The sequence below is a fragment of the Penaeus vannamei genome, chromosome 15 (assembly GCF_042767895.1).
Source record: "Penaeus vannamei isolate JL-2024 chromosome 15, ASM4276789v1, whole genome shotgun sequence".
NCBI classification, from domain to species: domain Eukaryota; kingdom Metazoa; phylum Arthropoda; class Malacostraca; order Decapoda; family Penaeidae; genus Penaeus; species Penaeus vannamei.
In genome coordinates, this window is record NC_091563.1 from 27,615,463 (window position 1) to 27,642,962 (window position 27,500).

General features: G+C 38.4%; 2 protein-coding genes across 3 annotated transcripts in view; one reads left to right on the forward strand and one right to left on the reverse strand.

Annotated features, from left to right (window-relative positions):
• The window catches only part of LOC113808246 (uncharacterized), a 12,788-nt gene extending 9,194 nt beyond the window's left edge, over nt 1-3,594 (reverse strand). Inside the window, exons 1-2 of one of the 2 annotated variants that reach the window (XM_070130585.1) lie at nt 3,401-3,594; nt 82-856 (exon numbers count right to left, since the gene is read on the reverse strand). In XM_070130585.1, coding sequence (XP_069986686.1) covers nt 82-856; nt 3,401 — 776 coding nt within the window. In that variant the 5' untranslated portion in view covers nt 3,402-3,594. Of the gene's footprint in view, nt 1-81; nt 857-2,526; nt 2,549-3,400 lie in introns of those variants that run through there. The other variant, XM_070130584.1, reaches the window with a different exon arrangement.
• A 3,422-nt stretch (nt 3,595-7,016) lies between these two features.
• Nucleotides 7,017-27,500, forward strand: part of Ddx1 (ATP-dependent RNA helicase Ddx1) — a 21,581-nt gene continuing 1,097 nt past the window's right edge. Inside the window, exons 1-14 of the mRNA XM_070130582.1 lie at nt 7,017-7,167; nt 11,035-11,086; nt 11,954-12,135; nt 12,910-13,109; nt 14,567-14,809; nt 16,514-16,684; nt 17,849-18,103; nt 20,814-20,936; nt 21,906-22,092; nt 22,301-22,441; nt 24,849-24,998; nt 26,267-26,403; nt 26,945-27,046; nt 27,476-27,500. The exon at nt 27,476-27,500 is cut by the window's right edge and continues 96 nt beyond it. Coding sequence (XP_069986683.1) covers nt 7,152-7,167; nt 11,035-11,086; nt 11,954-12,135; nt 12,910-13,109; nt 14,567-14,809; nt 16,514-16,684; nt 17,849-18,103; nt 20,814-20,936; nt 21,906-22,092; nt 22,301-22,441; nt 24,849-24,998; nt 26,267-26,403; nt 26,945-27,046; nt 27,476-27,500 — 1,984 coding nt within the window. The 5' untranslated portion in view covers nt 7,017-7,151. The remainder of the gene's footprint in view (nt 7,168-11,034; nt 11,087-11,953; nt 12,136-12,909; nt 13,110-14,566; nt 14,810-16,513; nt 16,685-17,848; nt 18,104-20,813; nt 20,937-21,905; nt 22,093-22,300; nt 22,442-24,848; nt 24,999-26,266; nt 26,404-26,944; nt 27,047-27,475) is intronic.

The following is a 27,500-nucleotide window of genomic DNA, read 5'->3' on the forward strand; positions in this document are numbered from 1 at the left end:
AACAAGGGAAAAGGGCAGACAGCATCAACCCTTCACACACGCACGCGCACGCAGCCGCACCGAACAGCCACGCCTCCTCACCTGAACAGGATGTTGGTGCTCCAGCCATCCCCGAGGCAGAGGACTTCGAAGGGCTTCTTGGGCACCAGTTGCTCCAGGAACATCTCCCACACCTTCGGTCTGCTTTCTTTCAGCCAAGTCAATTGCTTTCCTCGTTTGGGCATCTCCTCTACTATTGCCACGGCCAGGTCCATGTGCTTCGTCAGGATGTCTTCGTAGGACTCGCCGCCGCGCTTGTAGACCTTCGTCCACTCCTTGCCGACGAAGGGGTAGGTCTGTGCAAGGGGCTTGTCTGCAGAGCGACTCTGCAGAAGGAAGGAGGCGGCGTGCAGTCTGGCTATCTCCTGCACCGCCAAAAGGACGTGAGCCAGATCGAGACCGAAGCTTCTGTCCGCGGCGCGAAACCCCCTCGTGCTCAGGTCCTCCAGGACCATCACCTCGTACGTCTCGGTCCGGGCGTGGGTGAAGCAGCGGGGGATTCGCAGCGAGCGCTGCCCCGTCTCCTGCAGGAGGGTATTGATCGCCGGCGCCAGCTCCTCGTAGAAGCCGTACTCCTTCTCGAAGAGCAGGGCGTGGCACTCGTCGGCGCCCGCCCCTCGCCCCACGCACTTCACGCTGTACGTCACGTCGCCCTCCTGGCCCTCCAGCGCGTACTTGACCTCGGCGATGCGCTGGTGCTTGAAGGGCTCGGGCGAGGCCCTGAAGCTCCACGATACGAGCGCCGCCTCATTGCCCTTGTCGATGGCCAGCGCCGCCGCCAGGTGCGCCTCCGTCACACTGTCCCACGGAGAGCACACTGCGGGGAGAAGGAAATGAAAGCGCGGGAACGGGGTTGGACAGGCAGTGTGAGGAGGGAGGGGGGGGAGACCCATAGAGAGAGAGAGAGAGGGAGGAGAAGGGGGAAAGAGACTGGTGAAAGAGGAGAAAGAAAAAGAGAAAGTGACAGAGTGGGTGAGAAAGAGAGTTAGAGAAAAAGAGAGAGAGGGGGGAGGGAGAGGAGAGTGAGAGAGATAGATAGATGGATATAAAGAGAGAGGGGGGTTAAGGGGAGCGGAGGAAGAAAGAGAGAGAGAGAGAGAGAGAGAGAGAGAGAGAGAGAGAGAGAGAGAGAGAGAGAGAGAGAGAGAAAGAGACGGAGAGAGAAAGAGAGAGACAGGGAGATAGACAGATAGAGAGAAAGAGAGAGAGAGAGAGAGAGACATAGAGAGAGAGAGAGAGAGAGAGAGAGAGAGAGAGAGAGAGAGAGAGAGAGAGACAGAGAGAGAGAGAAAGAAAGAGAGAGAGAGAGAGAGAGAAATGAGAGGGAGAAAGAGAAAAAGAGAGAGAGGAAGAAAGAGAGAGAGAGAGAAAGAAAGAGAGAGAAAGAAAGAAAGAGAGAGAGAAAGAAAGAGAGAGAGAGAAAAGAAAGAGAGTGAAAGAAAGAGAGAGAGAGAGAGAGAGAGAGAGAGAGAGAGAGAGAGAGAGAGAGAGAGAGAGAGAGAGAGACGAGAGAGAGAGAATGAATGAGAGAGAGAAAGAAAGAAAGAGGGAGAGAGAAAGAAAAAGAGAGAGAAAGAAAGAGAGAGAGAGAAAGAAAGAGAGAGAGAGAAAGAAAGAGAGAGAGAGAGAGGAGAGAGAGAGAGAGAGACAGACAGACAGACAGAGACAGAGACAGAGACAAAGAGAGAAAGAGAGAGAGAGAGAGAGAAAGAGAGAAAGAGAGAGAGAGAGAAACAGAGAGAGAGACAGATAGACAGACAGACAGAGACAGATAGACAGACAGACAGAGAGAGATAGACAGACAGACAGACAGAGACAGACAGACAGATACACAGACACGAAAGAGGGAGAGACAGCCAGACAGACAGACAGAGAGACAGAGCCAGACGAGAGTGAGAGCGAGATGGAGAGAGAGAGAGAGAGAGAGAGAGAGAGAGAGAGAGAGAGAGAGAGAGAGAGAGAGAGAGAGAGAGAGAGAGAGGGAGAGAGAGAGAGAGGTAAAACTTGATCGATAATCCTTTATTAGATATGCAACCTGAATTCCGGTTATTTCCAACGGCAATGACCTTTAACTCCAAGAAAACTGTCAGTATATACATTGCTCTCTATAACTACAAACATAGTTTTCTATATCTATATCTCGACAACGAAAAGAAACAAATACCCTTTGTGTTTCAAGAAATCACAAATTATTTGCACCAACATTCGTGTCGAACACTCACGCACGCACATCAAATGGCGCAACGGAACCTAAATCTCACACACACACACACACACACACACACACACACACACACACACACACACACACACACACACACACACACACACACACACACACACACACACACACACGAACCCGCATGATGCTGCCGCCATGCAGGACCAAAGTTTGCATGGCGAGAAACGCAATGTGGAATTCGGGTTTAATGGGGGCCGTCGGGGTTGGTGGGGGTGGGGGTGGGGGTGTAAGGTTGACGCATGTACCTGACATCTCCCACGTGAGCACGCACGGGGTGCACAAATCGTATGGGCGAATGCATTAATTCGAAGTACAGTTTTTCTTGCACGTACATGCACACTTCCATGTTAGTGTGTCACTGAAGCTGTACATGCACACGCACTGGCACTTAAAAGCCCGCATTAACGCTTATACACAGGATAACAAGGGCAAACACTCAAATATGCACATGCAACACGCACACCGAACGCGCGCACACACGAACGTACACACGCACACGGGGCTCAACAGCGGGAGAACCTGTAGCTTCCTAACTTTTATTTCCGCATCACATATCCGTCGAATACGAAACACACTTTTACCTCGCCATTTCTAGTATAAACATCGAGTTTCTGACTTCCTTCTGTTCGAAAAGCAAGTTTAAGCATCAACACGTTTACTGGCCAGACGTTGGGAAATTACAGCGGGGAGAAAACGTTTTTCGGCAAATAAATTGTACAGGCGTGAAACGTGCTGAACTGTAGCTTGTCTAAACTTTTTGAACATCTGGTCTTGGAGTTTTGGGTGCCAAGAGTTGCCTTGAGGTGAATAAATAAAGCAGCATCAACAACAAAATACGTTGGGTAAAATGAACAGTAAAGAAAACCTGTTTACACTAGTTTCTGTTCGCGTTTCTTCAGTCGTTATGTGTGAAGCCCACGATATTCTTCAAACCAACACGTAATTTTTAGCTAACATCACTCACTTTTCTCTCTTCCGACAACCACATCATAAGGATAGATCAACACATATCATTCTTTCCTACCCCCCCCCCCCAAGTAAAGAACCACACGTTGAAAAAAGATAGACATTACATGCTTTTAACGTGCTCAAACGTTCCAACGATCTAAAAGTCCTTACTCTGTTATTTTTTGTTCTTAATTTTTTCCTTTAGTCTTTCTATTATATTTGTATGCAAGAAATGTAAACGTCTATTACACAGCGCCGCTCGCTCCTCTGCCCGGACAGCTTTCGCACAGCACTGAACTGATAGCAGCGACAGCGAGAGAGAGAGAGAGATAGCGCAAGTGCGTGTCGGAATTGTCAGGAGTACCAACCTCACCCGGAGCTCAATGCACCATTACCAACATCATCCCCACATCGCCGATGTAGCGATGTGATGGTGTGCACTGCCTTGATTTCTTGGGTGCTGAAGGGCAAGTTGTTGCAGATTCTACACCTAATTACTGCAGGAGTTTGGTGCCTCGTGTGCTGTGGTTAGGTGCGCCATACAAGCCCAAGGGGTTGTGGGCCGTCTTGCCATACCCGCGACGGCGAGCGGTCTGTCTCGAAATTGCTATGATCAAACTTCGTTTTGAAACATTTCATAATGGAAAAGGTAAAAAAAAATCGACTAAACGCAAGTTCAGACGAATGTGGTTTCATGACCGCTTGGTGATGAAGAAACATGGGATACATTATAGGCAAAAAAGGAGTTACGAAATTAGCGATTTCAGAGAAAGTGATCCAAATGATTTTTTTTCCAACGAACATTTCGAATATAATCAAAACTTAGATATACAAATTGACACCAGGATAATATTTATTAGCAATAAGCGTTGAATATGCCTTTTCCAAGATCTCTTCGTCATTGTCACGGATTTAGACCTATTTGTGTCGGCGGAGGAAAGTCGCATTGCCGTAAAGCTGGAAGCATGTTTTTTTTTTTCTGGTAGGCGAGATCACGAGAACAGGGTCACTCTAAGGGATAGGAAGGGAGAGGGGGCGTGTGGGGAAAGGAAGAATGGAGGGGGAGGGGGGCATGCGAGGATTGGATGTGGAGAGGAAGGGGCTGTTTTGGGTGCAGGGTGTCAGGGGGTGAGCGGGACGGGCGGGGAAGGAAGAGAGGGGGGAGAGAGGAAGACAGTGGGCGGGGGGAGGGGAAGGAAGAGAGGGAGGGAGAGAGGAAGACAGTGGGCGGGTGGGGGGGGGAGGAGTGAGGGAAGAAGGGGGTTGAAGTTCATGAACTCGTAACTCTTTTGCTTGTTCTTTGCCGCTTGTTTTCGTCTTATTCCTTTTCGTTGTTTTCCTTACTTCGAACGTTTGCTTCAGTATTTTTTCCCTCCCTGTCTGAATTCTAGCCGTTAGTGTTTCTATTTCTCTTCTTTCACGAGAAATGTTTTTTATTAACTTCCTTACTTTGCTTTCTGAAACATTATACGTTCCAGCCCAGTCGGATGAGGGGGAGGGGGAGAGGGAGTAGGAGGAGATGGAGGAGAGGGAGAGGGAGAGGGAGAGGGAGAGGAAGAAGAAAAAGAAGAAGAAGGAGAGAGAGAGAGAGAAAGAGAGACACACACACACACACACACAGAGAGAGAGAGAGAGAGAGAGAGAGAGAGAGAGAGAGAGAAATATATCGATGTCATATGAAAATAAAGAATAAAGAACGAAGAACAGAGAAATAATGAGACACAACCAGGCAGAAAAGGCGACAAAGGAATAACGAAGAAAGTATTGCCGGCATTAGTCTGCGATTATGCTATTGTTGTCATTTATCTTGCAATTGCATCATTGAGGCGTTTCGATTACGTCATTTATTGCGTTCACGTGTGCACAGAAGTCACACGGAAGTGGAGAAATGAAGAAACAAATATAGACACTTGTTGCGAGTAATATTTTTCATGTGAAAAAAAAAAATGTAACAGGATTGAAAAGCTTTGGTTCTCGCAAAAAAAGGGGGAAAATATATAAAAGTGAGGAATAAAAATATATTGATCATCTTTTCATTATTTTTGGATGCATTTATTCATCGTTCCGAATATATAAACACAATTAACAAGAATGTATATTCTTTAGACTTTTGTATTGTCTGTATCTTTTTCTTTTCTTATTTCTTATATCTCGACTGATTTCGTGTATTTCAAAAAGATTTTTGTGCATCTTAATATGTGATACTTTGTTGGCAAGAGATGAGTACTTGTGAATAGTTGTTCTATATCACACACACACACACACACACACACACACACACACACACACACACACACACACACACACACACACACACACACACACACACACACACACATACACATATATATATATTTTTTTTCTTTTTTTTTATCTCTGACATGTCAACATCTAATGGCATTGGCGGTAAATTCAAAATATAGCGACATGGAGAGGCTTGGCGGAAATTCTTTGGTTCATAGGCCAGTGTATGTGGATTCCCAGAATATGCCAGATATCAAAGGCCATATAGCATTATGATAAAAATTTGTGGCGATAACAATTAAAAGAATTAAGGAATAGGACAAAACGTGCTGGATGTTGCAGAGCGCAAGTGAAATGGGTAAAGAGGGAAGAGCAAAGGGAGGACGAAGGCCGTTCAGGACTGTCACAAAGCCAAGCTTTCATCCTTTCATACGCCTTAGGAAATGGACAGAAAGGGGGAGCGAAGGAGAAGGAAAGGGGAAGGGGGAGAAGAAACGACTATACAAAATTAGTTGACGCGAGAGCTGAGGGCCAACGTCGGGGTGATCCTTGCATTGGGCCACAGTCTCCCTCTCCCAATGCCCAGTTAACGACGACAACGAGCAAGGGATTTTGGGGGAAATTCTGTGTGAGGAGTGTTTATTTTGATTCTTTCCAGAGCTTCTAACAGCTCTGTTCTACAGGAATGGAATCTTGGATATTGTAGTATTATATGCTCTATGTTTTCGTCTTAGCTGTGACACCATCTACATAGTGAACCGTTTACTATGTAGGTGCTGATTTAATCTATGTTTTGTTTAATTATTGTTTTACAAATACTTATTAATTTTTGTCTTTAGATCTTGTATTTTTGTGTTTATGATTGTATTTAGATGAATAACTTCTACATATTCTTGCGGAGTACCTTGTGTTTCTGTGTGTAGGTTTGGGGTTCCGTGGTCTGTCTGCTGTTTTATTCGCTCTTTTTTTAAGGTTTACTATCACTCGGGCAGAACGGGTTCTGCTTACGACACCCGCAATTTCTTCGCTCGTTTGGAACACGGGGAGTCATCGCTGTCGTTGTCTCCGTCTTATGTTTTTTTTTCTTTCTTTTTTCATATTCGTAATTGCTTGTACTAGGCACATCGCTTGGATCTAGTTCAAGAGCCGGGTTCATAAAGCTTTCACTTCGCTAAAATTGGCAAGAACTCGTGTTAACTGCTCACGCAAAGGCGCTGAAACGTTTTAGGAATGAATTATGGTAGCCGAAAGGTTTAAGATTTTAAAGCGCAAAAGAAAATTGTCCCTCTTAACCTCTTACTAGTTTTGACAAGAAAAGAAATTAGATTCACTGATCACGTTTTTATACCAATCACATGTAAATGATAAACAATGAAAGACACATACAGGCAAACACACGCACACATTAAGGGGTCCTCATACCACTGAGATAAATCCATCGTAAAAATACATAAGAAACGGCTAGTCACTTATCAAACAGATAATGAAAGACGAAAGTATAATAAGATCAACAAACTTTCCCATCAAAATAGGATATATCAAAATGGAAGCAGAAAATATTTTGGATCCTGTTCCGACTGAAAGCCGCTTCGTCTGACAGCCGGGCCAGCAATCACGACGGGAGGAGAAAAACGCTTTTTATTTTAACTTTGAAGTCCTTTTCCAACCCCCTACAATCATGGCAGCTTTCGAAGGTGAGATAATCGCATATTTGGTTTCTAATAGGATGATATATTTGGAGAAAGGAGTATATTTGTCCGCTAAATAATGTGTGTTGGCGTGTTCCGATGGCTTTGTTTACGTTTTGTTTGTTTAATATTATTATTGTTTTGCCTCGTTAGCTCTTCTTATTTTACTGATATTTCTTATTCAAGATAATGGAGTCATTTACATTACCATATTTAGTACAGAGGGATCACCTATCATATGTATTATCTGTTTAAAGTAGTTACTATACCCTAGGCCTATAATTTCTGGAAGGGCAGTTCTATGATAGGACTGGGTTTCGAAACACATTCATGGAACTTCATTTTATTTATTGAAGTGCACTTAGAAATGTAGAAATGAAATTGCAGTATTTGTTACCGTGAGACACGCACCCTGTGGAGACAACAAGCCCCTGTGTATCCCCTTTTATTAGCACTGTGTGCAAATTTACAGAAAAGGGTATTAATAACATTAATAATAATGTGTGAGGGTGTTGTGGACTTAACTTACTCCCTCATCAAATATGGTCTTTATTTTGTGGTAAATATGAAGATGCAGCAGCGGTACCTGTGTTGTTAATGACTATATTTTTTATGCTCTTTAAGAAGACGTCCATATCCCTCTATGTTTGTGCGTTGCTCTTGGTAACTTTAACCAATATTGCAACATAATCACTTCATTAGCATTTCCCTGTAAGCACAGATTCAAAAAGGACTTTTCTCTAACGAGGATCATAATTTGTAAGTTGATTTCATGGGAATATGTTAGATGTTTGCTCTTTACATCAATTCTTAGATTCAGAAATCCATATATTTATTTAACCTCACTCCATATTTCTTAATGATTCTAGAAATTACAAGATAAAACATAATCACATCTCTTTATATATCCCTGCAAGAGCACATAGAAAATGAAATTGGGAAATGTTTTGTGCAAAACAAGAAGGCCTTCACAGCATCTATCTTACAACTTCAAATAACATTCTATCTGAAACTATATTGTTTTTGTTTTTTTTGTTTTTTTATAGCCTATTCCACACACACCTGCTTTGCAGATGCACCACTTTCCAGCAGTGTGATTCATTTGTGCTACTGTTGAATTCAGCCTTTTCTTTCTCTCTTTGTTTTTTCACTCCTCGGCAAGGTATAGAAAATGATGAATGCTAAACACTGGCATATAGAGAAAATGCAAATAATGGAGCAATAACCTACATATTTGAGTAGACTAAAGTAAACAAAAAGACAGACATACCACCAAGCAGGTGGCTAACAAATTTGTGTACTTCTACAAAGAATTGAGTAATTATGTAATTATTTACAGTAATATGTTCATATGAATTTTTTCAACTTTGATTTTGGACAACATTGGGAGATGGTTTTGCTTTGGCTATAGGTTATTTTAAAAGATGCAGTAGTGGCTATAGAGAAGAAATAGACATTAGTATCCAATAGACTTTTTTCAACACATGGGACACGATGGGCTTAGATATAACTATGGGGGCTACTAATGGCTATTTCTTCTTTAGGTAATTCTTTACAGTATGGACACACTTGCCAAAGACAAAGTCCACAACTCCATGTCAAAAAATTTATTCATCAATCTAAATTGCTGTGACTGGGCATGTTCTTCAGTAAGATAGAGCTGAAAGTTGGGAGCACTGAGTGGATTTAGGCTGAGAGCGGTGCTTTCTGCAATCTTTTTCATATATTTGTAGTATTACTGTTCGTGTCTGCAGATTATTTCTTGTGCAGTCAACTGCAACTTTTTGTTCTCTACAAGACAATTTTATTTTATTTGCCCCAACCTGTGTGTCCATATCATAAAGATTAATCCTTCTTTATAACCACGAACAGTAACACTGCAAATATATGAAAAAGATTGCAGAAAGCACTATGTATATTGGGTAATTTTTCACAGCATGGATATACTTACTCTTATGTCACGACTTAGTCAACAATCAAAGTTGCCTTAACTGTATGTGCCTTTTGGGCACTGCCCAAGGGGAAGGTTTGGAAAAGTTTACATCATCTTGGTATGTTTGGTAAGAAAGGGCATAGCAAGAAAATATGGAAGTAACGTATATTTTTCCTATGGTACAAATTAAATGCACATTTGCAATCTTATTGTATCTTTCCACATGTTATCCCAATTTCTTCCAACAAGTTTTGAATGTCTAGAATATTGGTTTGGATATTATGATATCCCACAACACTCGGACCATTTGTTGCTGATGAAATTTCCAACGAGCAAAATTGTCTGAATGATATTTTGCATGGTAATTCTTTGCAGTATGGATGCATTCGCCAGAGATTAAGTCCCTAACTCTAAGTCACCAAATTTATTCATCAAAAATTTATTCATGACTGGGCATGCCCGACTCCCTGAGTGGAGGGTTGATGGGGGAGGCTTTACCCCCAATACCCCCGGAAAACATTGTTTTCACTTCAGTATCAATGGCAAGATAGAACTAAAACTCGAGAGCACTGAGTGTACTTAGGCTGACAGTGGGCCTTTCTGTGACTTTTTCTTTTATTTGTTAGTGTTACCATTTGTGTCTGCAAATTATTTCTTGTACCGATGAATGTAACTTTTTATCCTCTATAAGAATATCATATTCAATTTTACTTAATACATCTATACTGTAAAGATTAATCTTTTGCTCTAGAGGAAATTCAAGTCCATGTCAAAAAAAAGTACTTTTACATTTGTTGTAGCTATCCCTTTGAAATACATAGTGGTCCGTGACCTGCCATGTCTCACCCTGTGATATGAGAGCCCCAAGTGAACCATCATTTACTTTGACTGAGGCAACCTCTTTTCCTTGGAAGTCTGCTGAAGTAAATCTGCACATGTTGGTTCTGGAGTTTTCTGACCTAAGCCACTTCAAAATCAGCTGTAATTTAGCAAACAAACATAAAGACTTTCCTTGTTGAACAGGGCAGAATATGGTAGCCTATGATAAGGGATGTCCATAGTATGCTTTTTCTCATGGACAAATTAATTTGCATGAACCTCTGATGACCCAGTTCCACAGCATATCCTCACCTTCAGCTGCAAAAAATATGATACTTTAACTTTTACCATGAACATATTTGGTCCTCTTTGCTTGATGAGTTCAGTATGCATACACAAAGTGTAATGCTTTCATGTGAAATGGTTACCAAACAGGAAGGCCTCAAAGATGGCATTGTTAACTGGTTTGTAAAGAAAGAAATTGAGAAAAAACATTTAGAAAATGTAAATGTAAAGCATTCAGAGTAGCTCATATAGTATTCAATCATTTATTTAATCATGTATTTGTGGATATGTAAAAATAATATAAAGGATAGTTGCAAATAGCTAAGCCATGCTTAGTGATTATATGAATGGAACTTGATAAGGGGGGATAAAGGAAGAGGATAAGGAATGGTGAGCGAACTTGTCTCTGATGGCTTGAAGGGGTATACAGAGAGGATTGCATAGGGAGAGAAGCCATCCTGGCACACTGACTCTCTTCTCTAACCTTAAGGATGGAAAATAGATGCCAGGCACTACCTAATATACCAGTTTACCCTAATTACATTCAGTTCTTACAAAAAATGAGGCAATCAGTTTCTAAAAGTGCTATATTGAGGCATCTTGGGATGAGGGGTGAAATTTACTTATGCTTGATATGGGTGGCTATGGTTTGATAGGGTTGATTAAATAGATATTGAATAGGCATAGACATGAAAATTAGTGTATGGATAACCTATAGTTTAATAACTTTGAAGTTTATATAGTGCATTTTCTTTAGAATGTATAGAAGGTAATCTGTTGACAACAGTACAATATATTAAAGGCCAAAGTTTTATACTTAGTTTTTTTCTTTCCAGAAATGGGCGTAATGCCAGAGATTGCAAAAGCTGTTGAGGAGATGGATTGGACGTAAGTAGAGTCACATCTTATATATTTATATATTTATGTGTATATGTATAGGAATATGCATATTTATATATATATATATATATATATATATATATATATATATATATGCATATACATATATATATATATATATATATATATATATATATATATATATATATATATATATATATATATATATATATATACACATATGCATATACATATGCATATACATATGCATATACATATGCATATACATATGCATATACATATGCATATAAATATACATATACATATATATACATTTATATATATATACATATAGATATATATATACATATATTATTATATATATATATATATATACATAGATATATATATTTATATATTTGCATAAATATATATATATATATATATATATATATACATATATATATATATATATATATATATATATTTATATATATACACATATATATACATACATATGCATATACATATACATACACATACATATACATATACATATACATATACATATACATATACATATACATATACATATTCATATTCATATTCATATTCATATACAGCACCCTGTGCATTATTATTGAGATTGAGATTGACACACACACACACACACACACACACACACACACACACACACACACACACACACACACACACACACACACACACACACACACACACACACACACACACACACACAGATATACATATTTAGAGTAAAAGAGAGAAGAATAAGTGATTATAAGGTATACATATAACACAAACATACATAGACACAAGCAGACCAACAGACAAACAAAACCGCTCGACCCCATGAAAATAAATAACCCTAGCTAATCTCCCTCCTACCCCTAGACTCCCTACGGATGTGCAGAATGAAGCCGTGCCCCTCATCTTAGGAGGTGGAGATGTACTGATGGCTGCAGAAACAGGCAGTGGCAAGACTGGAGCTTTTTGCCTGCCCATCTTGCAGATCGTGTGGGAGACGCTCAAGGACATCCAGCAGGGCAAGACGTCCAAGGTCAACAAAGAAGTCTGTGAGTGGGAATGGAGATGTTGGTTTGTCTTGGTTTAAGAAAGATTGATGCATTTTTATCTCTCTCTTTTTTTATATTGTGTGATAAAAAAAAAAGAAAAAAAGTTTAAGATATGATTTTCTACCTGTGCCCTCCACCCTCCATTTTTTAGTAGCCTACTAGTTCGGTTTACTTCTTTTTCTCCATCAATTTTATAATTATCATTTTTGGAGTTGCATTTATTGTTATAAATCTTTGTCATAATTTTTTTTCTTATTGTAGAATAATAACATTTTATTGTTTTATAATCAGTAGTGTTTGTAAATTTAACTTTAGTCTGCTTGTTTTTTTGTAATAATGAGGTTTTTAAGAATTACAAATGTCAAGAGGGTTTTAATTTTGAGAGCTGCTTTGTGTGTGTGTTTTTTTTTTATAGAATGTATTTCAGCTTTAGGAATTGGAAGAAGTAATGTTGCATTATTATTATTATTTTTTTTTTTACGTAGGATATGATGTGAAATATTTGGTTTGTTACTTCTGGTAATGAATATCATTATGAAATCTCTAGTTTTATTTTTTTTGAAGTACCTATTATACCTTATAGTAATAATGATTATATTGCTGTATTTTTTTTTTTTTTTTTAGTGAAGCCTTTCACAACATTTGATTTTCCATAGGGTATTTTTTTCTCTGCCATTATTTTTTTCTTATTTATATCATCTATAAGCCAATGATGTGTAATTCAATCATCTTTTTAAAATTAATATGTTTCTTTTCATCTCTTCCTCTACAAAGCACCCCACTGGCTTATGAGCTTCTTTGACCGTGATGCGGGCATGGCAGTGACCCCTGATGGTCTGCGGTGCCAGTCACGTGACCCCAAGGCCTGGCAGGGTGTCCGGTGCACTAAGGGGGTTGTGGGCAAGGGCAAGTACTACTACGAGGCCACTGTATCTGATGAAGGGCTGTGCCGTGTTGGATGGGCAACACCTCAGGTGAGAAAGAGGGAAAGAAAGGAAGAAATTAGTTGGAGGAAGCATAGTGATTTTTAATGGCTGCAAAATATTTATTGATAAGCATATGCCCACTATTTGATGATGTGTGTTATGATTATCCAAATCTTTATTACATTTTTTAAGTTTGAAGGAACCAGAAAATAAAATAATTTCTCCCTTTAGACAATATTCATTAGCTTATAGATTTTGCTATAAGAATATTCAAAACATGCTGAAGTTTTAAGTGTTTGCAGCATGTGCAGTAAATGATCTTTGGAGAATAACATTGTCTTGCAAAGCATGCATTAGTGCAAATTATTCATTTTTATATATCAGCCTTATTATGACAGGAAGCCTAAACAAAAAGAGTGCAAGTGTGCAACAATAATTACACGAAATACCACTTATTCTGGCTCATATCCAGCACAGGCCATGAGCTATTGAGACTGAAACACACTAGGATGCAACTCAGGCCTCTGGACTTCTGTAAACAATAATAAAAATGCATGCTTGGTATGACATAACTCATGTCAGTTAGGCAAGTGACCAGTTGGGCCATGATGTGAATGTTGTCACATGGAGAAATGAGTTGAGCAATCTGCTTGGTAAATGTCTCCTGACTCTGAAGCTTTAGCCAGTGTTGCCAGAGATTGGAGTTGTTATTTGTGCTATGTTTTCTTTGGAAAATTTACAAATTTGTGGTTTATATTGTATTTGGTTGGAAAGATAATGGTTCATTATTTTACAGTGATAAAATACATTTTTTTTTTTTTTTTTAGAAATAAGTTTTTCTAAGAGAAGTTTTATCACTTTGATAAGATGGGAAGCATTAACCCATTGCTGATGGGATGGCAAGAGTACAACTAATATCCACTCTGTCTTACTGCTTATTAATTGTCGTTACACACAAGCTATCTAAAGGGAGGTAGTGTTATCCCCACTGAGATTTGTGGTAACATTGAACAAAATATGATTTTTTCTGTTTATTTTGCAAGCTTCAGTATACATTTACATTTACATTTCTATGGTACCTTTGGGTTAAGTCCAAGCTGCTGGTGATCTTCATAGGTCTTCATAACAAATTAATGTATTTCTTTTATATTATTGCTGTTATTATCAGTTTTGTATTCTATGATGTTTTATTATGATTATCATTATCATTTTCTTTCTTTGTCTTGCTATATTTATCACCATTTTATGACTTTAACATTAGCCTAATCTAATGTTATTATTGTTATTGTTATTATTATGTTATTGTTATTATTATTGTTACTTTTCTTATTTTTATTATTTTTATTTTTTCATTGATATCCTTAGCATTATAATTATTGTCATTGTTATTAATGTTGTTTCTACTTTCAGTTTAATTTTACTGTTATTTTATATTATCATTATTGATGATTTTAACAATATTACTTTATTATAATTCATAATTATCATTTATTTCTAATCTCCAGGCTGCCCTGGACTTAGGCACATGCAAGGCAGGGTTTGGCTTCGGTGGAACTGGCAAGAAGTCTAACTGCCGCCAGTTTGATGACTTTGGTGAACCCTTTGGGCTGAAAGATGTGATAGGCTGCTATTTGGACCTAGACGCCATGGAGATCCGCTACAGTAAGAATGGGACGGACCTTGGCAAGGCCTTCACCCTTCGTAGCGAGTTCAAGAATGCCACCTTCCTCCCAGCTGTTGTACTGAAGGTTAGTATAATGGTTAGGGGTGTGGCTGTGGGATGGGTTAATGCACATTCAAGATATGATTATAAAAAGATTATGTTCAGCTATGAAATCAAATTCTTAGGATATATTATCTTAAACTAACAGCACCTGTGAAAATTCCTCCTCTCCCATTTCTTTTCCCTCTCCCTCTACCTCTACATCTACCTTCTCCTTTCCCACTTTTCTGCCCTTTTCACTCCCAAATCTTCCTTATATTCACTCATTCTCTCCCATTTTATGTCCTACATCTGCCCCTCCCACCTTCCTCCAATTGCTCTTTAACCTCCCCACCTTTGCTCTCTTAGTAACTTTCTCTCCCCTCCCTTTCCCCTTTCCCCTTCCCCATCTCCCTTTTCCTCTGTTTTCTCTTCCCTCTCTCCCTTTTCCTCTGTTTCCCATTCCCCATCTCCCTTTTTTCTTTAAGGCCCCTTTCCTTCCCCTTCTTTCTAAACCAATCCCTTTGAATACTTATAAATGTGTTAACTGACTGTCTAACTACTCCAGTGCAGTGTGTACTTGCCTCACACTCATAAGATTATTAACCCATTGGATCTGGTTGTGTCATGGCAGTCACACAGCCGAAAATATGGGCATTAGGTTTTCTAAATGGCTGCTTGGCCAGGCACATGCAGACAGTTGTGTAGGGTGCATTGCTATATTGTCTTTTTAGCTTTTTTGCTATTTTCCAATGTCCATATTTGTCTTTTGATTTGCTTTATCCAGATGGTAATATATTATTTTCCTTGCACAGACTCCATATCATCTCTCTTTGTAGTCAATAACTCAGTGCAAGATTATTATTTTTTTTTTTGTCATTTTTTTGTTTGAACACTCATGGCAAGTCTTTTCCATTACCCTGGCCTTCGCTCATGATGGCAAGTTCATATCACCCGGCATGTGGCCATTTTGTCCCAGGATGGCATGTTCATGTTACCCAGCCCTCTACCAATATTTTTTCATGATGGAATGGTCATTTCACCTGGATCAAATGGGTTAAGTTGGAGCATGTGAATGAATGGATTGAAACACAAGCAGAATTATTTTATAGGATTCAGATTGCTGCATAATATGATGCCTTTATATATATATATATATATATATATATATATATATATATATATATATATATATATATATATGAGTGTGTGAGTGAGTGTGTGAGTGTGTGAGTGAGTGTGTGAGTGAGTGTGTGAGTGTGAGTGCGAGTGCGTGTGCGTTTGCGTGTGTGTTTGCGTGTGCGTGTGTGTGTGCGTTTGCATGTGCATGTGCATGTGTATATGTGTACAAGTATGTACGACTGTGTGTGAGTGTTTGTAGTCACATTTAATATATTTTTTGGAGTGTGATATTAAGCAATTATGATATAAATGCTATATTTCTATGCAATAAAAAAGTGTTGAATTATAGGTTTTCATATGGATGATTACCATGCATGAATGCTGTCAAAGTAGACTGTTATTCTCTATTCTTCTAAATACTGGTGTATCTTATGGCCTGTTAGAAATTATGTCCAGAATACCTGAAGGCAGTACCAGAAATTTAGAAGTTTTGTGAGGTTGGAGGTTGTGGACTAGAGTTATAATCATAACAAATGTAGAAAAGAAAAAGATACAAGAATAGATCATGAATAAACATCATAATGTAGCTCAAAGTTATATAACATACAACTTTTTTATGGTTTGACAGAATGCAGAGATGTCTTTCAACTTTGGGGCAACAGAATTCAAGTACCCTCCAAAGGGGGGCTTTATGGCCATCTGTCAGGCTCCTAAGGATTGCACAGTAACTTCAGGTGTCAGGGGCGGAGACAAGCCACAGAAGGTGGAGAATAACGCTCCTCAAGCCATCATTATTGAGGTAAGGTGTTTTGTTCATTCATGTTTATTTAATTATTCTGTAAAAGATGTAGATCTTAGATTTCATTAGATAATAAGAATTGTTCTGCAGGGTAATGTTTTTTTATGGTGCCTATGTTTGTGGTATTTTGTTGAAAAGGAATTTTTTTCATGGCTCACTTTTTTTTTTCCATAACTAGTGATTCAAAATGGTATTTTGGAGTTATAGTATGATGCATTGGTGAATGGTTCTCAGAATTTCAAGTCCATCTCGCACCTTGCTTGTCTTCCTCCCATGCAAGGCTTGTTGTAGGGATGTTGCCAACTTATGACTTGATATTTTTGCTCCTCTTATGAAATATCAACCTCAGAAATAGCTCCCAGAAAGACATCAAATAAAGATAAAGGCAGAAAAAAGAAATGACAGTGCAAGAGTATCTCACTTCCCACAAAATCTTGCTATACAGCTCTGTGAGGAGTATGTTACACAAACACTTGACATGCCACGCTCAACTGTGCAAGTGATCTAAGCAAATAAGAAGATAAAGAAGGCTGTTGATCTTGGTTCCCCAGCAAGTGCACTCCATACAAGTTATTCTTAGAGCGCCGTGCTTAATAGGACAGAAAAATTGTATCTATAAGGTTTGAAGATCAGAAGCACTGCAACCTTTCAGTGAGTCTTATGGCAATGTAGCACAAGCATAAGGTGAAAAATAACAACTTGACCTAATAATGATGAGTGTCTCACCAAATGAGATAGTTGTGAGGTCAGAGAATGTTTTTTCTATTTTGAAGAACTAAACAAGTCGCAATAGGTATAAAGCTCTTTTTACAAAGTAGGATCGTGAGAAGGAAAAGGAGTCCCCTCCCCTGGCCACCCTAGCTTGGAATCTCTGGGAACAGCCACCCATGCTCCCCTCCATTGTCATTCGCCAAATTTTTCTAGTGTTATTGTGGATAATGCATTACTAAACTTTATGATTTAATCAGAGTTTTTAAATTTACCAAATTCAAATAATTTCATCAATTTGAGAGTGTTGCAGTCGGGGTTGGATGTTGCGGTACACAACCTTTTTTCATTTTCTTATAAGTAGATGTATGGATAGGTGAATAAATAGGTGGATGAATATTTTACCCTGTATAGGGTATGTCTTCTGATGTTTCCCTTTCTCACTTCCCCCAACAGCCCTCTCGAGAGCTAGCGGAGCAGACCCTGACACAACTCAAATTGTTCCACAAACACCTGGACAATCCTGTGGTACGTGACTTGTTGGTGGTAGGTGGCATTCCAGTGAAAGACCAGATTGCAGCTCTCAACTCGGGCATCGACATTGTGTGTGGCACTCCCGGTCGATTGGAGGACCTCATCAACACAGGACAGCTCTCACTCCAGTCGTGCAAGTTTTTCGTTCTTGATGAAGCTGATGGTCTGCTGAAACAGGTAAGGTTTTACTGATTTTATGTTTTTGATATTGATTTTGCTTTCTTTTGTTAATACTTCACCTTTAGTGGTTTTTATCTATTAATTGTCACAGAATTGTTAGGAATATAGTATATGAGATAGTATCCACAGACACTATTCAAGGGTTTTCATCCTTTGTAAAAAATAGATATATAATTTAGCAGTGGTTGCCTTGTACAAGGCAGAACCCTCACTTTAAGTACTGTTCAGCTGGTCTTGTGTACGTGCAGGTCAGGCTGAAAGTGTGGCAGTCTGGGCTGAATTGCATCACTTTGGTGCGAAATCTGGGGGCTGAGGGGAACCAGCGATAACATGACCCATAGGGTCTTTCTCCTCGGGTATCTCTGTTTTTTCAAGGTGTAATTAAAAACTATTGTCTGTATTTTGCTTAAAGAAATTATCAAAATATATACTCAACAAAAATAATATTGGAGATTTCATATGAAACATTTAGAGTCAATTATCACAAAATTTGTTTTTTTATTATGAAAAACAAGTAAACAAGAAATGGCTAATTTGAAACAAGATATACACTCATGTCAATGGCCCATCAGACTATTTTTGAATCAGTGAATCGGTTTCCATGCCTCTTTATTTAAAAAATATACACCATGAAACTTGAAACTACTGTGAAGCAAAATAATTGTGCTCCATGTTGCTCAAATGAGAAGTACTATGCGGGGTGAAATTCAAGCCAGAGGTATGTGTGGTCTATTATGTCGGTGCTTTTCGCAGTTGAAATACTAAACCTGGCTAGGCACACAGACACAAGTTAGGTCTGCCTTTGCCTAAAATCTTTACCATATGAATGAAGCCGTAAGTATTGGAGAAAAACAAACTCTGTCGGACGAGTCAGTGGCGCGGGAGTGAGCATGATACGATGCCATCCGTTTTTCAATCCACAACAGCCATGGCATGTACGTACATGCCACACGTCGGCTACGGGTTAAGTAGCAACACTCTTTAGCCATAGGCTATTGATGGACAAACGTTAAATACTTTGTAGTAAAATTAAGCATTTATACCCCCTCTTGTGTGTGATACCTGGGAGGGTAATTAGAAATCCACATGAAATATATTATGGTATTATTATTTCACACATATAGAAACAGCCTTAAAAAGGCCGCTTTGTTTCTGAATAGGATGTTTTAGTGAAAGTAATTTAGATTTTGGGTGTACACTGGATGTACTGTACATCATTGTCAGGGAGGCTCTTTGCAAGCAACTGTAAAGGGTAATATTGCATTAGTGCATAGTATATGTGGATATTGTCAGTTGGTGGAAATTTTTTTTTGTAATGAATGCTGACTCCAATGTAATCTAGAGAATCTAGTTTTACACCTAACATTGGAGTGTGGGTATATGTGGAAACCTAGTACATACATTGAGGGACTAAGCTTATATCTTTTGCATAGATTATTACAACAGTATTTTATTAAATCTTCCTTGTTTAGAACCTTGTTTTTCTTACTCTGCTATTCAACAAGCATATAGGCTAATGCCACATAATGGAAAATGCATAGAGGAATGCCTGTAAAAAAAAAAGGTAATTTAGCATGTAGCTCAAAACTTGGTTCCCTAAAAAAAAGAAAGAAAAAAAAAGAAAAAAAAATATATATATACATATGTATATATATTTTTTTTCTTGGGGGGGGGGGGGAAGAGTTAGTGAGGATATGTATTATCACAGTGCAGCCCTGGTTATTTCCTTATTTCTTTTACCTCTCTGTAATGCCACTATTGATTGGGTTAAGAATTTATAAGTGAAATTGTATTATATGAACTTCCATTGTTCATTCTATCAGGCTCTGTGAACCAGAAATGATTATATATACACTCTTTATATGTCATTATAATTCATATTTCACTTTCTCTATCATGCAGCCTCTCAAGAGTTGAGTTCTAAGTTTGTAAGTGATCAAATACCCTCTTATAAGGATGTGTGTAGTGTGGTTCTTTTAAGTAATTCCTTGATTACTGCTACCTTATGTACCTTGTGAGTGTAATCTGTTCAGTGTAGGGGAAGACCCTATTGTGTATAAGGAAGGTGTAGGAAACACTCATACTTATTAGTCTATTTATTACTTAACTCTACTTACGTGGAAATAAGTTTTAATTGCTCTCCTCGATCACTGGAAGTTCTAAAGATATCGAATAGTTTTCAAGACTGGCTAAAGTAGACCGCCTCAAGTAATCACCAAAAGTAGACTGCCTGCCCATGGGTACCACAGTGCTCCCCTGGGCATCGCCGGTCAGCTGAGGTCAGCAGTTTATAGTAACAAATAACGCGCTCCTTGGTCTTGGGGATGGTATAGGACTTGCACCCTAATGCCTGAGTCTAGTACGCCTCTATCCCCCGTACAAAACTAGAGGAACTTTCGCATCACACTGTTTTCACACTGCTATACACATGACTCTCTGGGTGATTCCCATGGCCCATGCCTTTACATGTATTTGTTTGTCACTGATTCTGGCCTGTGACAATATAATACACAAAGATTATCAGTTTACATCTTTTCACAAGACCAAATTTTAAAGACAAGCTGAAAGAAAGTTCTAGGGATTGTTTGATTTTTGTTCAAGAAATTTGATTTTGTTTAGAAATATATTACAGTTAAATCTTTATTATGCATTTTAATTTTATGATTTTTAGATTATAAACAAATATAAATCCTCTTTTAATTTTCAGGGACATGAACGCCTTGTTAATAACATCCACAGTGCCATCCCTAAGATCACATCTGATGGAAAGAGGCTCCAGATGATTGTCTGTTCTGCAACACTGCATTCCTTTGAGGTCAAGCGCATGGCTGTAAGTAACCACAGTGTCAAGAGTTCTATTTTAATATTTGTCATTTTGATATTTTGTATCAAGATGGTAACAGAATGTATTCCTTGCACAAACTCCACATCATCTCTCAAGGTAGTCTTTAACTTTGTGCAATAAGGATAACAATTATTATTTTGAAATTTGTGTCATTTTTAAGATATTTCTGTAATATTTGCACTTCTGTAAAACAACCTGTGCTTCTGGTTGTATTGAGCAGGAATAAGATCCTGATCTTGGAAACAGCGTCCTCCCTGGAGCCAGTGCTCTTCTGGTCATGGCTTATAGATAGTACAGTACACAATCATTTACCATTGGAAATAATGCAAGAGTCCCTTTCTTAAATCTCGTCTGACTCAAATTATCCTCCAAGAGCTTTGTGCACCTGTAGCAAAGTATTCCTGTCACTCTGGCCTTCATTTAAGATTCTCATGATGGCATATTCGTGTCACCCCAGGTCCTTAGCCAAATTTTTCATGATGGCACAACCATATCGTCTGGATCCATGGGGATAATTGTAAAATGTTTAACACTTCTGTCATAATGCATTTCTTTGCCTTTACTATAAGTAAACTTTATGTTAAAAAGGGTTTTCATTTTGTTTACTGTATGGATTCCTTCATTGATTATGTAGAGCCTTTTTTTATTTCATAATTGATGTTACAGTGTTCATAGGATCCATTTATACTCATGTAGATTTTTGCCAGATGCAAATAATCATATCTCACTGTTTGAGCAGGTTGTATGTAATCAGTTGAAAAGGACATTTGGAGATAATTGCTTCTGAGAGGATTGTTGTACAATGTATTTCAGTATGAATAAAGAAAAGTTGACACATACATCAAAATGCCTTTGTTTGAAATATTCTAATTCCCAGGTTTTGATGAGGAAGAGAAAGGATTTTCCTTCTACATCATATCAGACCATGATGTGTCTCCTTGTCTACCCCCCAAGGAACGCCTGATGCACTTCCCAACGTGGGTTGACCTTAAGGGAGAAGACGCTGTTCCTGAGACTGTCCACCATGTTGTTGTTACGGTTGACCCGCGTGCTGACACCACCTGGAGTACCTTGCGACGCCATATCCCTACAGATGGAGTACACCAGAAGGACAATGTCCGGCCAGGAAACAATACGCCCGGTATGTGTATGCGAGGAAAGAAAGGGAATGATGTGTTTCCATAGTGGCTCCCTGTGTTTGCTGGGATCTTTCGGGGTTTGGGTATCTTATGTAGATTTTTGATTGTATATTCTCAATTAATGTACTGGATAGCCTTTAGTTGTCTAAGTCAGTTTCTAGTAAAACAAGGGTCATTGGTTATTAACTGCTGTCTCTTTTCCTTGAACAGAAACCCTGAGTGAAGCTGTGAAGATGCTGAAAGGAGAGTACTGTCTCAAAGCCATTGACACCCACAAGATGGACAAAGCGCTGATCTTCTGCCGTACAAAGCTTGACTGTGATAACCTAGAGCGCTATTTCAATCAGATTGGTAAGCATCTCTGGTCAAGCACAGTTTATTAAGTGGACTGTTCCTGGTGGTGGTGGGGATTTTAGTTTGGAGTGGTCGAAAATGAGTTATTTTCAGTTTGATATTTGTGTATAAGTGTAGAATTTCCCACGTTAATATATACTCGTGCAACAAAAAATTAAGGCAATGTTTAAGGCGAGAACCCCAAGTCTCCCTGTCACTGTCAGCAATTATCACCCTTCCGCTCTCGCTGTACGGGAGCGAGTATGATGTATTGTATTATGACATTACCTATTGAAATGGAGCAATAGATTTAATAGGTATGATTTGACTTTGACATTTTCATCATACAAGTATATTTAGGGTTCAGTGATAATAAATTAGAAGTTATAAGTCTGTATCTCCAAAAATAAACTCGCAACGAATAGATATTTACCTGGGCTGGGCGCTCACCCGCGTTAACGACTGTCTCAGGACTCAGGTGACAGAGTCCTTCTGAGTAGATGATGTGGAAGAAGAGTAGACTGGAACAAGAATAAGATAATTTAAATAAATCATTTAATATCTGACAGGTAAATGTTCAGATTGCTTGTGGAAGTTGGGCTAAGTAATTGGCAGCCTAGGTGAACAGTTTCATACAGCCTTTATACCTTGCCATAAAGTGACAGTTGATGAAAGGGTCTTTGGAAGTTCAGAGGGCAACTGCAAACCCAAAGTCAAGGACTTCACTAGGGACAACTACACCTATGTGACTTCAGGGTGGATATCATTGACAGCTTTTGCCATAATGCCTCAGGATGACCACCACTTATGGTATTCTTTATCTACAAAAAAGGACTCCCCATGTTGCCAAGGCAATTGAGGACTACAGGTATCGCTGTGTCCCATGTGCTATAGTGATAGCCACAGAAAAATTATCAGCCTATACTGTGTAGATTGTAAGGTCCTTCTACACAGTTGGGTGCTTTGCGGCCTATCATTTAAATGTCAGATATTTAAAGATAGGAGGAGAATTATCAGTAAAATTGTAGATCTAGAAAGTCTGTATATTTATATACATTTTTATACATATCTTGTACATATCCTTTATGTACAAATGAAGCAAGATTTATGTGAACTCTTAACAGATGCCGCAGCACACTGATGTAGTTGTAAATACATAACCGTACTAATGAAGCCAGTCAGATATCTCATATGTCTTGTCACAACTTTTTTCTAAGTATAGAAAGCATGATTGCTGGCCTCTTCCTAGAGCTATGAAATAAAACTGCAGGAGTGCCCAGGGCTATAAATAAACCCTACCAGTTGGAAGTATAAACAGACTGGCTGGATAATCTGCCTTCATTGGGTGACTTAGTTGTATTTTTTTTTTTTTTTTTTGTCTAATGGAACTTTTTTTATTACATGTTTCACACATCCCAGCCACCGACTACTACCCTCACTTCAAAACTTTTCTTTACAACCGATGGCAATCCTTCTGGTCACGTCTGTGCACCAACAAACTCCAAACCATAAAACCCTCAATCTCCCCTTGGTCAGCTCCATACCATCAAAACAGATGTTGGGAAACTGCCCTTGCCTGCCTACGAATAGGCCACACCAGAATCACTCACTCATACCTCATGTCACATCCCTCTAACCTACCTCTATGCCCTACATACAATGTCCTTCTCTCTGTCCCACATATCCTAATATCCTGTCCTCGCTTTACCGAAGCCCGCATCCTTACTTTTCCTCGCATATCCCATCTTCCCCGACCCCCCAACCTGTCAGACATCCTTACAGAATCCCCCACCTTTTTTATTAATAATTTATTCTCCTTCCTCAGACGCATAAATATCCTTCATTTGATCTAATCTCCCATTGTCCTTAACCCTTCCTCTTCTCATCAATACCTATCCTACTCCCATCTACCATCTCCTCCTACTCCTATAAATACTATACTATCATACAATAAATGACCATCGAAACTTAACATTTTAATTGTAATAAAGAATTTAAAAACCTTCCCAACACAATACGATACCATAGTGCTATATGACCTTTGATGTCTAGCACATTTATTTTCTTGTTATTATGGCCAACTTTTATTGCATGTTTTGTTTTTTATTAGTTCAATTGTTTTGTTTTTGTTATGGAATATCGTAGTTTATTTCATTGTTTATTTATCCTTTTTTTATTCTATAGATTTGCATATATGATGAAATAATAATGATATAAATTTTGAATTGCAATAGATTTAAAATCCTCTTTAAATATGTACTCTTATATTCCTGTTTGTATGTATCTATATGTAAATGCTTGTAAGTGTTCCCTATACTTTGATCTTTTTTCTGGTCCACCACTTTTTTCCAAAGGGGGGGGGGGCAACCATTTCATAAACCCCCCATTCTCAAGTATTTGAAATGCAACATATTCTAAATTGCAGGTGGAGGACCCAAGAATCCTGCCAATCCCTACTCCTGTGTATGCCTCCATGGTGATCGTAAACCCAACGAACGTAAAGCTAATCTTGAAACCTTCAAGAATGGGCGAGTCAGGTTCCTCATTTGCACTGATGTTGCTGCCCGTGGAATTGGTAAGTACAAGGACCTATTTTGCAGAGTTTGTTTTGGTGTAGAAAAAGGCTTTTTGTTAGTCCAAGGGTTTAGATTTTGGTTTCATTAAAAAATGATGTCAGCAAGGACAGAATGAAAGAGGATAAAAAAAAAAAAAATTTGGTGGTGGACTCACCTTTTAGCAAATTTATCTCCTCCCACTAACAAGACCAAATATCTGCCTTGTGTAAACACTTCCTGAATTTGCAGCATATGAAAGAATTAGAGAATGAAATATCCATGATCTTGTTTGAAATAACAAGTATGCCTGTTTAGAATTTTTGTTTTCTTGAAATATAGAAGATATTGATGTAAAGAAATTTAGAAAATCTGGAGGGTATATTCAGATTTATCAAACTTAATTTTTCAAGTGTTAGAGGAAACATCATTTGGTGAAAAACACACTCAGAATTTGTAGGGAGATATTTCAGATTAAGGGATGAGGTTCACGCCTAAAAGATATAAGAACTGTAAACCCTTCAGCTTGTCTATCCTCCTGCTGCAGAAAAGGCCTGGTCTTTGATTTCACTAAAAGGGAAATCATTTCAAGAGCCCAGTTTTCAACACCAGCCAGATTTTCTTTTTATTCTTTTTGTCATATATCAGGTATATGGGACATCAGTTGAGCACAAGGTTGAAAGGCTTATCACACTTCCCTTCACATATGAATAAGATATGTATAGGCATACTATAAACATGTAAGTAAACACATGGAAAGCAACAAAATCATATTTTTATCATTTAAGATATTAGAATATGGATTTGGTTAGCTCCTGTATATGGTACAAAAACATATACAGGAAAGAAATGTTCTGGGTATGGCTGGAGGTAACTTGCCAAACAGTACAAGAGATAGTAATAGAAAAAAGTCTTCTGCTTTTTGATAGGCCTTGCATAATTGTAGCAAATTGTAATGGTTAAGTAGTATGTGGAAACCATGATTGTGCCAGATAGGATAATGGGAGTTATGCAAAAAAAAAGAGGAAAGATGATGAGGATAAGGTTGAAGTAGAGGAGGAGTAGAGATAATAGGAAGAGTTGGTATTAAGATAAAATATCAGAGAAGGTAGGAGGAGGAAGGAAAACAGACAGACAGACAGACAGACAGACAGAGATAGAGAAAAGGGGGGAATGGAGATGAGATAAAGAAATGGAGAAATGGAGATGAGATAAAGAAATGGAGAAACAGTGACAAGTTTTCATATATTAAACAAAAAAGTCACTCAATAGATATTTCACTCCCTTGCAGATGTCAACGGCTTGCCCTTCATTATCAATGTGACTCTGCCAGATGAGAAGAGCAACTACGTGCATCGTATTGGCCGTGTGGGTCGAGCAGAGAGGATGGGTCTGGCCATCTCCATTGTTGCAGCTGTGCCAGAGAAAGTGAGTTGGTAGAGCAGAGTGGGAGGAGTGGCCATGTGAGTGGGTGTGGATGAGAGAGTGAGGAAAGAAATGTAAGAGAGTGAATTGAGTGAAGGGCTTGTTGCATGTGAGAGAATTAGTGTTACATAGGTGGTGAGTTAATGTATTGATAAGTTACTAAATGAATAAAGGAGTGTGAGATTATGTGAGGAAGTTGAGAGTTTGTGTGTTTTCTGCAGTGATAGGATTTTCAGATTAGAATGAATCATTTGCAGGTTTTGATTATGGTAGTAATAGTCTAAACAAGTTATGATAATTTTGATAGGCTCTTGATTTACATTTTAGAATATATGAGAAAGGCCACAGTTCTTTTTCTCTGTCCTTGGTGTCATAATCAAGATAGAAGCAAAATCAATGTTTGTGTGAGTGCACACCTGTGTTTATTTGCAAGAGTGAAGGGTTAGAATGCCTAGTAATGTTGCACATAGTAATTCATAGGATGTAAACAGACAACTCCCAACCATTCATTTGATTTCAGTTTATTACTAATTTTCTCTCTTAGGTGTGGTACCATGGTGAATGGTGTCCAACAAGAGGGCGTAACTGTTACAACACTCGCTTGACGACAGAAAAAGGCTGTTGTACATGGTATAATGAACCCCAGGTGAGAATGCCTATTTTAGCTGACAACTTGATTATTTGAATACTTGGAGTTTATTTTTTTTAATGGATTATTTTTTCCTTGGGAATTATATTATTGATTTTTGTCAAATGACAATAGCAGTATACAAGTAGTTTCTAGATAAGCAATAGTAATTTCCTTTCTTATACTTATTCTAATATCATATTGTATGACTGACATTTTTTCTCCTAATTTATGAATATGTATGGAAATTTTTTAGTCAGGCAAATAAATTTATGAAATGTTGTTGTGTTGCACAAGGAACCCATTATTTTCACACACAAAAAAGTTTGTCATGTACAGAAACATAACTAGCAATATTGTAAAAAGGTAATAGAAAGTCCTAAGCATTAAGACCTATTAAGATTAAAACTTCACAAGAAGATTATTAGCATTATTCTCTCCCTTCAGTACTTGGCTGACATTGAGGAACACC